The sequence below is a fragment of the Falco cherrug genome, chromosome 7 (assembly GCF_023634085.1).
Source record: "Falco cherrug isolate bFalChe1 chromosome 7, bFalChe1.pri, whole genome shotgun sequence".
In the NCBI taxonomy this organism is placed as follows: Eukaryota; Metazoa; Chordata; class Aves; order Falconiformes; family Falconidae; genus Falco; species Falco cherrug.
This window is the reverse complement of record NC_073703.1, coordinates 14969934-14982916: the sequence shown is the minus strand read 5'-3', so window position 1 is coordinate 14982916 and position 12983 is coordinate 14969934. Positions and strand designations below refer to the sequence as shown.

The 12983-nt window shown below is 39.7% G+C and overlaps 1 protein-coding gene across 1 annotated transcript in view; it reads left to right on the top strand.

Annotated features, from left to right (window-relative positions):
• The first annotated feature begins 371 nt into the window (after positions 1-371).
• The window catches only part of GALK2 (galactokinase 2), a 48834-nt gene continuing 36222 nt past the window's right edge, over positions 372-12983 (top strand). Inside the window, exons 1-5 of the mRNA XM_055716228.1 lie at positions 372-614; positions 3163-3251; positions 4680-4803; positions 8551-8641; positions 11540-11686. Of these exons, the coding sequence (XP_055572203.1) occupies positions 562-614; positions 3163-3251; positions 4680-4803; positions 8551-8641; positions 11540-11686 (504 nt within the window). The 5' untranslated portion in view covers positions 372-561. The remainder of the gene's footprint in view (positions 615-3162; positions 3252-4679; positions 4804-8550; positions 8642-11539; positions 11687-12983) is intronic.

The following is a 12983-nucleotide window of genomic DNA, read 5'->3' as shown; positions in this document are numbered from 1 at the left end:
CAAGCTGGCAGAACTACACACCAGAAAAAATACAAGGGGTAAAAAAAATAATGCTGTAGGGGCTTGTATTGCCAGCTTACTGTTTTCATCCCACGTGCATTTAGCCAGAGCCGGTACTGGCCCCGCTCAGGGCTGCTCCAAGCCCCAGGGCCCGCGGGGGAGCCTGCACCAGGCTGGGGGTAGTTTTTGAAGTTTCTCTGTTGCCAGCTACATTCTGACAGGAATGGAGGAAAAAAAAAAACTATTTCCTTCACACGTCGCAGCCGCTTTCCTCTCACGTCTGGACTGCGGTGGGCGACGAGCCGAGGGCAGCGCGGCCCCACCGCCGGGCGCGCTGCGGTGTGCGGTGTGGCTGCGAGAGCAGCCTGCGGGTTCGGCACCGCCGCCTCGGCAGTGCCCTCCCGCCGGGTCGGGTCCGGGTCCGGGGCGGGGAAGAGGCCGGGCTGCCAGCCCCGCCGCCCGGAAGGACGGTGCCTGCCTGTCCCGTGACCGCGGCCCGCCGGAGCCGCCGCACCGCGCCGCTGCCCGCCTCAGCCAGGGGCTGCTGGCGGGGGGAGCGCCATGGCGGCAGACGCCCCCGGCACCCTCCCGGTTCAGCTGGTTGAGCAGCCCAGGTGGGTGGGTCGCTCCCCTCGGGCCCGGTCCCGGCGAGCACGTCCGCGGGCGGGGCGCGGTGTATCCCTGCGCGGGCGGGCGGTGCAGGCGGACCCGGGCGGGTGGGAGGACAGGTGGGACAGCCTGTCTCCATGCTTCTGGTCTGAGGTGCGAGAGGGTTCTGACTTGCGGTGTTTTGGTTCGCCTGGTCGCAGCCAGCCTGCCCCTTGCACGCCGCGCCGCCCCGGGAGCCCCTCTGGCGCCCGCACGCCGGCCTGGCCGTGCTTCGATTTTCCCGCCGGCTGCGCGGGGAGGCCCGCGGCCCCCTGCTCACGGGGAGGCCCTGCCGCCTCGCACCGCGGCGCGGTGGCGGGAGCGGGAAGAACTCGCTCATCATGCCTCCCGTCACTTTTTCTTCTGTCAGAATTTTGGGGATACTGGTTACCTCCTCGTCTTTCAGCAATGATTCCCTGGCAGGGCTGAGCCCGGCCCATGGCGACAGCACTCACCGGGCCAGCCTCTTCCAACAGAACTGAGCTGCAGGCCTTGTGTGGAAGTCGATACACACACAGTTCAGCCTAAGCTTTTTACTTCAGTTGGCAACGGAGAAGGCTCGTTTTTTTAAACTTTTGTTACTTGGGTGTGCTAGCAGCGTGTTTCCCTGCGAGTCAGGTGGGAAGCACGAGGCCGGCGTTGCCAGAGCTGGATGTGTGAAGTTGTGAGGGATGCCTCAGTTTAGCACTTCTGACAGCCATCTCTGATGTAGGTGCTTAAAATGCGGTGTGCGTGTTGCAACATCAAGGCCAAAGCCTGTAAATAGTCTTTCATCAGGCCTGCTTGTAAAACCCACATTAAAAAAAAAAGAGATCCATCAGCACTTAGATAAACACGCCCCCATGACTGCTCTGTTCTTAGTCTCTTGGTACCAATGCCCACTATAAAAATATCTGTGAAACCAAGAAGCATTCTGAAGGCTGACACAAAAAGGAATAAAGTTAACACCTAGAATTCTGCCAACAGATTCCCCTGTGGACTATAATATTATTAATGTGATCTAGAAAAGGGATCGTACAATGAAATGGCAGAAAATTGCTTCTGCTAATTGTAAGAGTGATAAACCAGTCAATACCAGGGCAGATTATAAAGGGAAATTATAGAGGGACCTAACACAGCTTTGTTACTGGGCACTGAGATGGGAAAAGTACTGAAAGATCTGTTAAATCACAACAAATAGTATTTTGCAGCTTTCCATCTAAAGAAATCTTACAAAGCATTTGAATATATATCGTTGGACAGTAACACAGCTTTTACAAAGAAGTACAAACTAAATAACTGACTGTGAAATTTTGTTACATCTGTTTTTCATTGCCATCTTCTTACTTACGCTTTGCATTAACTAGGCTTTCAGTTCTAGTTTTAGACTAAATGTAGGAACCTTAGCAGGGTTCCTGTTTTTTTGTTAGTAGGCTAGGGTTTTTTTTGTTGTTGTTAGTTAGGAGTTTTGTTAGTAGCCTAAACCCCCAAAACCTAAATTTAATCAGCTACCTGCTTTAAAGCATACCCAACAGGGTATGCCAATGAAATATTGTAAGTCCCATTTTGGAGATTATTTTTCTTGTATTCTTACTGCTTTTTCATCATTCTAGTCTGTTGCTTATGTTAATGAATGTTAATGGGTTAGTGTGTGACCTAAATTGCTTTAAGGTAGTTTTGAAGTGTATCACTATCAAATTTCTCATTCTTCACTAAGACAATGGCTTAATCTCTTCTTGTTCCTACATGACACGATAAAGCATCCCCACTTTGCAACACAGGGCGGAAGCCAGACACCTTTACAGTCTTAGGAAACAAAGCAATATGCCACATTTTCCTTTGTGTTGGTATTTTCAGTGGCACATCTGATGCCTCCAAACGGAAAACCAGAAGAACTTTCTGGGAACTGTTGCTGTAAACCTGTAGAGTAAATACTGTCAAAGTCAGTCATAGGGATAACCCGAGGTTTGGAATTTTAGTTCTTTAGCATTTGTACAGGCATGGGGTAGTGTCTAAAATGGAAATTGATAGAAGTCAAAACTTAGAAGAAAATTAATTTGCTCAGGCCTGGTGTGGTCAGATCTGACTTTGAAGGGAGTACCTCTGTGTGTGCGTGTGTGAAATCCCAGTACCACAAACAGTTGGTCCACACTGCTGGATTCTTCCTCAATAGCAAACAGTTTTACAGAGTTGTAGCATAGGAAAGGTAGGTGGAGGCTATGGTACTTTGTTAAACCAGGCAACTGCCTTCCCTGCTTCTGTTTGGAACCAACCTAGAGAGATGACTTAAATAAAATAAGGCCCCTTCTATCTTTTTCAAGTGAACATACACACTTCTTATTAATCAGAATATTCTAAATAGAGTCTTCTCTGTCACAATCAATGTTCTGTGAAGCGCAAAAGCAGCTTAATGTTGCTCCTGATGTAACACAGAAAACTCTGTACACTTGAATCAAATTTACTTCAAGAAACATTGAAACTTCCTGCCTTTTACGTAAATGTAGTCCTTTTAAATGTTTCTAATCTGCTTTTCAGGTTGCAGAGGCTGAAGGAGATGTTTATATCAAAATTTGGATCGGCTCCCAAGTTTTATGTTCGTGCACCCGGGCGAGTCAACTTAATAGGTAAAAGAAAAATTAATCTTCTCTTATTTTGTCTGCCATTATGGAAGCCTGGTAGTTTCAAATATAAAATCAAAGTAATGTTGGTCTTAATTTTGTTTTTTTTTTTTTCAGAGAAGTTGCTTGTGATAAATGGAGAAGAGAATATACTTCACTAGCTTTTACTGTGCCTCGTTATAATAAAATGCACACTGAAATATCAGTTTTGGAAAAGGCATAGACAGTAGCAATGGTTTTGAAAACTGGAGTAACTTGCCAGCTTATGGTTGGATACCATTTTTTTTAAAGGATTTGGAAATCTAATCTAAAGTAGTTGATGAACAGTGCATCCACAAATTAAATCAGTGTATTTTTTGCTCTTCCATTATAATTTCAGTTACCAAATATAACCAGCCACACAGCAATGCATATGATAAAGCATGAAGTGATTCTACCGTCATCTCCTCTTCCTTACTTTTCCACAGAGATGTGTCTACAGATTTAGAATAGTTGATTGTGATTCACTGGCAGACTGGAGAGACACAATTATTTTGTGTTTAGGACTTGTATTTCTGTGGCAGCCTTATTTTTGAGATTTCTCTATCCACGTTAGGATTGTGCTCTCCCTAGAGCTCAATTTCTTGCATATTCGTAAAGTAACCCTATGCATTTGAAGACATTGTAAGTAAAAGGATCATGCAAAACAGAGCTTTGAAAATCAATTAGTCTATTGTGCAATTATTGATGATTGTTATCTCAGTGTTGTGTGAACATATCATGTATATTGAATAGACAGCATATGCTAACTGAGAACTATTCCCAAGAGGGAGGCTGTTTACTACATACATTTTCTATTTGAATGGTACTTTATGTGTTGTATGCAACTTCATTAATGATTATTTAGATATAATAATTATCTTCTTGCAAAAAAGGTCCAGATGTTTGGGGGTTTTTTTTGGTTGGGTTTTTTTTTTTGGGGGGGGTGGTGGTGTAATTTTCACCACAAGCTTTATCTAGTGGCTAATGAATCACTCACACAAGCAGAGGAGATCACATAATGAGGACTCACGTGGCGCCTTTCTCTTCCAGTCGTCAGTTTTATGTGATTGATTTGACTTGATTTTTGTACTGTCACAACAGTGTACAAATAATGTGGCCATTCTCATTGCTAGACAATAATCTGCATAGGGTTTTAAAAATTATTTTTATATGCCAATGTTAAAAAGTTAATATTTATAAACAAATGTGATAGATAAAATCAATAAAGAACAGAATTTTTTGTGCAGTAACATGAAATTGAGGAAATGTGCCCCAAACTTTAAATAGTAAGAGTTGAGACTGTACTCAGAAATTGTCTTGTATGAGACAACACTGAACACCTGTAGAAGCCCTGTTACTGCTATTCTAGAAAGAATTACTCCAAAGTATATTAATTGTATGTTTCTTTGGTAGGAGAACATATAGACTACTGTGGTTATGCTGTGCTCCCTATGGCTATAGAACAAGATATCCTGATTGCAGTAGAACCTGTAAAAACTCAAGTTATGCAACTGGCAAATACCAATTCTTTGTACTTGTAAGTAATTACTTTGTTTATTCATTAGTTTTTATGAACCTCTTTATGCAATTGCAATACAGGTTAAGTTTTCAGAGATCTGACAAACCTCCATTGCAATATAGAGCTTAAGGTGTAAAATGAATTATATGAGCAGATGGAATGTCATTGACTCTACGCTGTGCATATTAGTTTTGAGCAATAGACTCACTGCTTGTGTCTTCCAATGGATGCTAAATAAAGCAGTAACCAAAAGATAAATATTTTCACTTGGTCTTTAAGCTTTGGCACATTACATCACAATTGAAATGACCTTCTCATAAGGTACCTACAGTTTCTACCAAATCTCGAATTACAGCCTTTGAATTCAGATTGCATACACAGTCACTATATTTTTATGTCTGCTCTGGCTTCAGTTTGAAATTGTGTATTTTAAACCATAAAGTGAGAATAGGCCTCAGAATACACCATTAAGCATCGCTTGTTTTGTTGAGACACTGTTGCTTAAAAACAAAGCTAAAACATGCCCATAATTTCATAACAAAGGAGTATTTTTCAACACTTTGAATGTTACACCACATAACAAAACTGTTGACAGTATATCTCTTTTTCCCAGCCTGTTACACTGGTAGATTTATGCCTGTGGTGAATGCATATGTATAGGCCTTTGGCAAACAAGGACTAACCATAAGCCTCCGTAGAATCACAATTTCCTGTTTCATTCTTGTTTTGTGAACTGGTAAAACATGTAACAGTTCTGTAGCCCTCTTCTACACTGACAGTAGATGTTAGCTTTTAGGCAAAACAAGACAGAGAACAGGTTGCAAGAAAAAACACATAGGTATGTTTCATCATCAATCATCTGAAATGATCAGATGCCTTTTATGTTCTTTGTGCTAAAATGGTATTAAAAAGTTAGTCTTTAGAAGTTCCCAATACCTCCCCTTCACATAACATCTCTGTAATTGAGAAGTACTTGTACAGAGAATATCTGACATGATACTTCTCAAAATGCCTTCAGAAATACCAGAGGATGATAATTATCAATCAGTTTCCATCCTGTGGCAAAACTTGACAATCTTTTTTTGAAGTCAGATTTATTTTACAGAGAACTCAAATAGATAAACTAAGATTGACAAGGCAGTGAGGTTCTGTGAGAAAGAGCCAAATCGGTCTCACCAAAATAAGGATTAATTACTATTCAAGCAGTAAGAAACACCTCAACCACATGGGTTTTTTTTCACACTACTCAAAATCTCACCTCTTCTAATTATACAGAAAGATTGGAATGCTTATATGTAGCTTGGAGGAGGGGCAAGCTTTTCCAAGAATTCTTTTAAAACAGAAAGGCTAGAACAGACAATATCAGAGTATTTTTACTTTATGGGTATGTTTTTCCCAATTGCATATTTTATTAAAAGTTTCTTATATCAAACTGCTTACCTTCCAGCAGGAGGGTCGAAGGCAAGCCTCAAGATTTACTGATTTAAGATAAAGCTTGGCCATTTAGGAATTGGTTTTTATAACAAATTGAATATGATAACAAAAAAACCAGACTTAAGGATTCTGGGGATCTTGACAAACCCACATTCTGCGTTTGTGTGAATGATATCCATATGAAAGCTGCCAAAATCCAAGCCAATTTTTCTTTCATTTTCTATGCGAGAAGATTGCAGAAATGAGCAAAGTGCATTTAAAGCAGTCATTATTTTATCTTGAGAACCAGCAAATATACTATATGCCTTCCTGTTAACTGATGTTTTACTTTGTCTGATTGTATAAAAAGAATTACAATGATAAAATACTGTAGAACTCTTTTTTTGAGGGAAAGAGGACTTCAAATTTGCTTTCGGTTAATCACTTTCGCGCATGATTTCCATCAACTTTGGTTTTTTACAAGAACAATTTAGGATTATTGTAGAAAATAAGATAAGCAAATACAGCATTTTTTTAATCTTCATGACTTCTGACAAGTATTTTCTTTTTTACAAGTAATTTTGGTTATTTTATTATATTCATAAGCAAAATGATGTTTTATTCTCTAGGAGATAGTTACACATGACTCTCAAATGGGAAGAATTTACAGCTATTCTCAAACTTCCCTTGTATCATAATCTCAATAATCACTTTCAGATCTTTTGTGTTACTCTGGAAACCCCAGTAATTTCTGACACTAACTATACAATTCTTTGATGATGTATTGTTGATAAAGCCCTGTAAGGGGCACTATTTTGACCAGTTCTTATTGAAAGACAACTTACATGTTAAACTATACACCAATCTCTGATATTTTGGCACTGTATTCAATGTTGAAATTGCATGTATAACATATAAAATGGTAATTCTAAGTTGATACTTAAAGAGTAAGATCGTTCATCTAACACTGAGCTAGGACTAGGTTGTAGATCAGTAATACAAGTAGCTTACTGCAGCATAGCTAGCATTAGACTATACGAAAAGGAAGCAGGAGTGTGGGTCCATTTTTACATGGGTTGTCAGGTTTGGGGTTGCATAACACAAAATTGCAGCCTTTCATTGACAGAATAAAGTGAAGTTTTCAGCCGTTGTTTCAAGACAATTATATCACTGTAAAGATGCAATGCTTTATATTAGTATAACCATTCCCCCGTAGGTAACAGAATACTTACCAATAAACCACCTTCATACTGGTATTCATTACAGGTGTTAAGTAGCAGTATTTTTTTGTATAAAAATAAAAACAACACATCATTAACATATATAGTTTACAGATACAGACTGGGACTAATGTAAGAATGAAAAAATCCATTCTCTTAGCAGCTGCAGACTGTCCCCTGCTGTATAATTTCTTGAAAGTGTTTTTATTCCCATTAAACCTAAATATTTCCAGGGAATTCAGCTGCCTCTGTTCATACTGTTTGGCACACCTTGCTTGTAAAGCACAGCTTAGCCTGCAACATTTGAGTATTTTTTGTTAGCTTTTCTTAACTTTCTTGATGCCTTTCCTCTCTCTGTGTTGGGCATCTGCTGTAATGACACCAGGTAGTTACAGTTATTGGGCATTCAACTGTATAGACTTCTAAACAAATTGTGCTTCTTGGTGAGTAATGCAGGCACCTCTGAGGCCTTTGTGCATCACTCCACGCCCATTTTGACAGCACCTATCTGTGGCGTTAGTTTCCTTAGGCACATTCAGGCTTACCATTTTTATTATTTTGAAAGGAACATGGAGTAGGAAAACCATTATCAGAGTAATCCTGGAGGAAATAGATTAACTATTTTAAAATAATTTATTTTAATTATGGCTTGTAACATACAAAATGTAATTTTGCTGCATTAGTTGCCTGTTTAATTGAAGTGCCATTCAGAGCAAAGGTAATGAATTCCTGATTATGGCATTACCAGTGAGCCTGAAGTGTATTTATCTCCATTCTAGGTTTGACAGGATACGATTATTTAGATTTTCACTTCTGTGAGAGATCAAGAGAACATACATGCATCTGATAGAAGGCATGCTGCGCTCATTAAGGATGCCAAATGCAGCTCTATTTCTGAATTTATTTAATAAATTCTATAACTTAGGCAAAAATTCTTACGCTTCCTTCTAAAATAGCCTTATAGAATTGAGTAATAAAGAAGATCTGTACAAAAAAACCCTGAAAAACATTGCACTGAAAAAAACTAGCATCGGAATGTTTTTGTTCATCAGCAGGTGGCAGTAATAAGCCATGTTTTTTCAAACTAAATTTATTGACAAATTAAAGCCTCAAGGGTTTTCTGTTTTTGCAGGGATTTCAGTACTACTGTTAATAATATTCAGATTAACAAAACGAAGCCTCAATGGTATAACTACTTCCTGTGTGGGCTGAAGGGTATTCAGGTAAGCCAAATCCATTTAACTCATGAAATTAATATAGAATTAAAATACAAGAAGTGTACCTATTCGCCCTCAAAGTACTTCCCTTTATTCTATAGCTTTTCTTGACATACAGTTAAGTGTTTTTATGTTAAAATTTTAAGAGGAGATATGAGCGGGTTTGTTGTAAAGTATTTGCAGAGCACTATTTTTATTACATAAATTATAATAGCAAATAATTATTTAGTAAAGTTAGGATCAAACTCACCATCAAGATGACATTTCTGGATTTTGAAGTTAAAAAGAATGCTTTCCAATGGAATCATCTAATTGAAAATTGCTTTTAAGAAGGTTCGGAGACTTGTCTGTCAGGATACAAAGATTGTATTTTAGTTGTTTTCTTCCCATGGAAACATTTTAAAAAACATTAATTTTCATTAGTGTTGGAAACTTACAAGTTGTGCATAACAACTGAGTGAAGCTGACTCATGCAGTAGGTAAAAGAAAATGTAAAAAGTAAGTAAACAGCATAGAGAAGAAGTATTCCAGTAAGAAGCATTATTTATCTGGATTTTCAATGTGTGGAATTTGAATGGAATTTTCACAATTTCTTGAGTACAGCTATGCAGGAAACAGCACACTTACGGTAAACGCAGGAACACCAAACAGGCAGACATTTTCCTGTCTGCTCATTTGAGCTTTATCTTCTCTTTTGTGAGCTAGCCTGTCTCCAGACTGACTTGAAGACTGAACTGCTTGTGAAACCAAGTGCTGATCATCAACCACGTTGTCCTGGGAGGCAGCCTGAACTCAAAATTGAGGCTTCCTATAAATCTCACCTGCTGATTGCAGGTGATTCATGGCCCTTTGAGGAAAAAACATGGTGACTTCTCAGCTGGATGTCAATCCAGTGATGTTTCTGGAAGGGCAGATGGGATAAACAGTGATGGCTAGGTCAGGAGCAGGTCACCACAGCCTGCCCAAATGATGGGTAAATGTGCTTTTTAAAGCACGTGAAGCTTGCCTCAGGATAGGCCATTAGGTCAAGCCACAGGAGGATCCAATAGGTAAAGCACTGCAGACAGCCAACAAAGCCTGCTTCAAACCTGCCACAATGAGTCTTCAAAATACAAAATTTGGAACAATCAGTGCCACAAATCACTTTATTACAATCCACAGTTCTTGAACAGACCCCTACCCCTATGCTTAGACCCCAGTAAATTAATTATCTTTGCAGTAACATGAGTATTTTCAATTTTATACTGCTCAGTAACCCAGGCATTTAAATTGCATTGACTGTAGAGATATAGATTAGGTTTCTTTACGATATATTCTTTCTTATATTAAGGCTAGCATGACCAATTGACTTTATTTATTTTGCAGTCTGCTACTGAGGTTTGTTTCCTAAGGACAAGTTTTCATACTGGAACGTCAATTTGCAAAGCAGGTTTGCAGACTCTAGCACTGGCAGAAAATAAGCATAAATGTTACAGACTTAAGAAACACTGAAATACAAGTACTCAGAGGGTCCAGCGGGATAATCTGTTTATATTAAGTTGAACACGCTATCCTTTTGGGACAGAACTATTGCAGACCTTGGCAAAGTCCATTTTCATTTTTGAAACTGAAGTACGTTTTCTATTTAAACATTGCGTGATAAGTTTGCAAGCCTGATTCACATTCAAGACAATCCAGAAACTGTGGATCAGTTTCTGGTTACTCAAGCATTTTCTGTTTTTGAACAAGCATGGCTAGTGTTGTTCATGAAGGGGCATGGGCATCAGAAGTATTTTAGGTATGAATTCCCTTATATTTGTAGAAAGGGAAACTTAAAATAATTTGAAGTGATGGTAGAAGACATTAACCTTCTTTGTGTTTGCTGATCTCTACCATTTGCATTTATGGTTGAAGTTGTTACAGGAAAAATAGCAGAAATCTTTTTGAAGGTGGGCATTTCTTTATGGGAGCATTGCTATTTTTTCTGATTATTGACATGGTAAAATAGTTTATTGACGTATGAATCTGTATCGGAACGTAGCCACTCATATACCCCCCCATATACATTCAATGATTTCTTAATAAGTACTGCATGTTTATTTCAAACTAACAACAGAGAGTAACTTATATTAAAGTTATTATAAATAAAAAGACAAAGCAACTAAAGAGTAATTAAAAGAGCATGTACATGAGGATTTATGACTTCTGGATTAAATGTATTATCTGTGATATCTATCATGTGTGTCTATATTTTAAACTTTATTCTAAGAATAGCATGACAGAGACCCATCACCGCTGGTAGGTATGCCTTTGTGCCTCATAAAGCATAGTGTCCTTCATGTACCATTGTGGTTTTCTCAGTGTCAGTCCCGTGAGTACTTCAGGAGGTAGGAGTATCCGGCTTTGAATACAGCTGCATGGCTACTAGTTCCCCATCAGCGTGATGTGGCTCCCTATAACCACATGCCAGCATTAGAAGTGAAGCATGAAGTGGACCTTAAGCTCTTCAGGATGCTTTAAGTGAGGAGCTGTGGAGAAAAGGACAAAAGTAGGGTATAAAATGATTGTTAACCTCTGGTACTGTCACTACGGCAGCTCAGAGCAGAGCCAGTTGCTGCAAAACCCACCCACGAAGCTTCGTAAATTCTTGGGCGTTTAGCCCATACTGAATTCTGCTTGGGGTACAGTTCTGTCAGCTCATATATGTTTGTGTACAGGAATTGCAGACATACCTTTGGCTAAAGCCGTACCATTGGCTTTGTTTTTAAGGAGTAGAATGAGACTTTTGCTTTATTTTGGAGATACCAGAAGCAGGTCCTTGGTTCCAGCAACTCAGCAGAAAGATTCTCTTTCGAAGTATCAGATAATTGCAAGCCTGAGCCTGTCTGTACTTGAAACTGAGATTGTTTATTTTTTCATTGTTAGGAACATTTTGGTCTTAATAACCCAACTGGAATGAATTGTCTGCTAGATGGAACCATCCCTCCAAGTTCTGGTCTCTCTAGCTCCAGTGCTTTGGTGTGCTGTGCAGGACTCGTGACACTAAGAGCTAATGGAAAAACCCTCTCTAAGGTAATTTACTGTAAAACACGAGAGTGTCAGCAGTAAAATTCTACTTAAAATTAAATATTGTTAATACTTGTAAACATTAAAAACACGATACAATTGTTTTTGCAAGGAGTTGTTGGATATAAACTTCAGATATTGCACAACTGAGCAAACATCTTTGGCCAAATTTTGGCAGGATTTGAATTTGGCAAGAAAACAGGCTTACATTAAAGCTGAAAAAAGGAGCATTATTGTAAGCCTGTATTTTGGCCAACCATCAGGTCCATGCCTGGACCAGATGTGCTATCTGCAGGCCAGGACTGAGGATATATGTGCTGAAGCATGTGGACCACACCCCCGAGGCCTTTACCCTCTCCCTGAATGACTTTTCATGGCTTTAACAGCAGAGCATGTGTTGGAGGCCTGTGGAACAATTTCTTGATAAATTATATAATCAGCACAAAGTGGAGGTAAAATCCTTCCATCTGACTCTCCTTATTCTCTTCACAGGTTTTTTGGAACGAACATATTTACAATCCAAAATGTATTCCTCACTTTTTTAAACAAACATTAGTCTAAAAACAAACCCCAAGTATGTGACCTGTTACCAGTACAACTGTTAATAGAATTTGGCTCATGTAATACTGATTTCTGGAGGAGTCATGGTCCTTGAAGGTGCCATATGGGAATGAAGTTCTCTCCAGTAAAAATGTCTGGTTAAGTGAAACTAGGATCTTAAATTAGAACATTGTCAGGAAGAGAAAAGAACAGATCTAAATGTGACTTGTTATGCATATTTGTGCCTATTGTCTAAGGCAGACATTCCCAAATTGTGGTACAAAGCCAACTTAAAGTGGTACATGATGATGGCAGCTTTTAACTGTGCTTGTGTACAAGCATTTACCTGAGCCAGGAGGTAAACAGATCCACACAGAAGTTTTTGCTTATCAGTTGTGACTTACTTCTCTATGTAGCTGCAGCTGCAGCGATCTGCTCAGCGGTAAGTGCTCCATCCCACACTGCAGAGCACAGTGCTTGCTTCAGGACGGTATCGGGCAGGGTTAAGGCAGAAAGAAGCAGGGCTTGCGAGGCAGGCTGACTTTTTAATGTAGGAGGATGTGGCTACATTCACTGTCACCCTGCTTTGTGTTAGTGCACTGTGTGTCAAAAGGTAGGTAAGGGACCGGACATTTAACAGCGGCTCTAGTTTCTGAGGTGAGACACGTAGTGCAGTGGCAGATGAAAGTATGGAACTGAGGATCCCACTTTGATGAACGAGACTTTGAAGTAAGAGGGTTGGAGGTGGCAGACATGCTTCTTT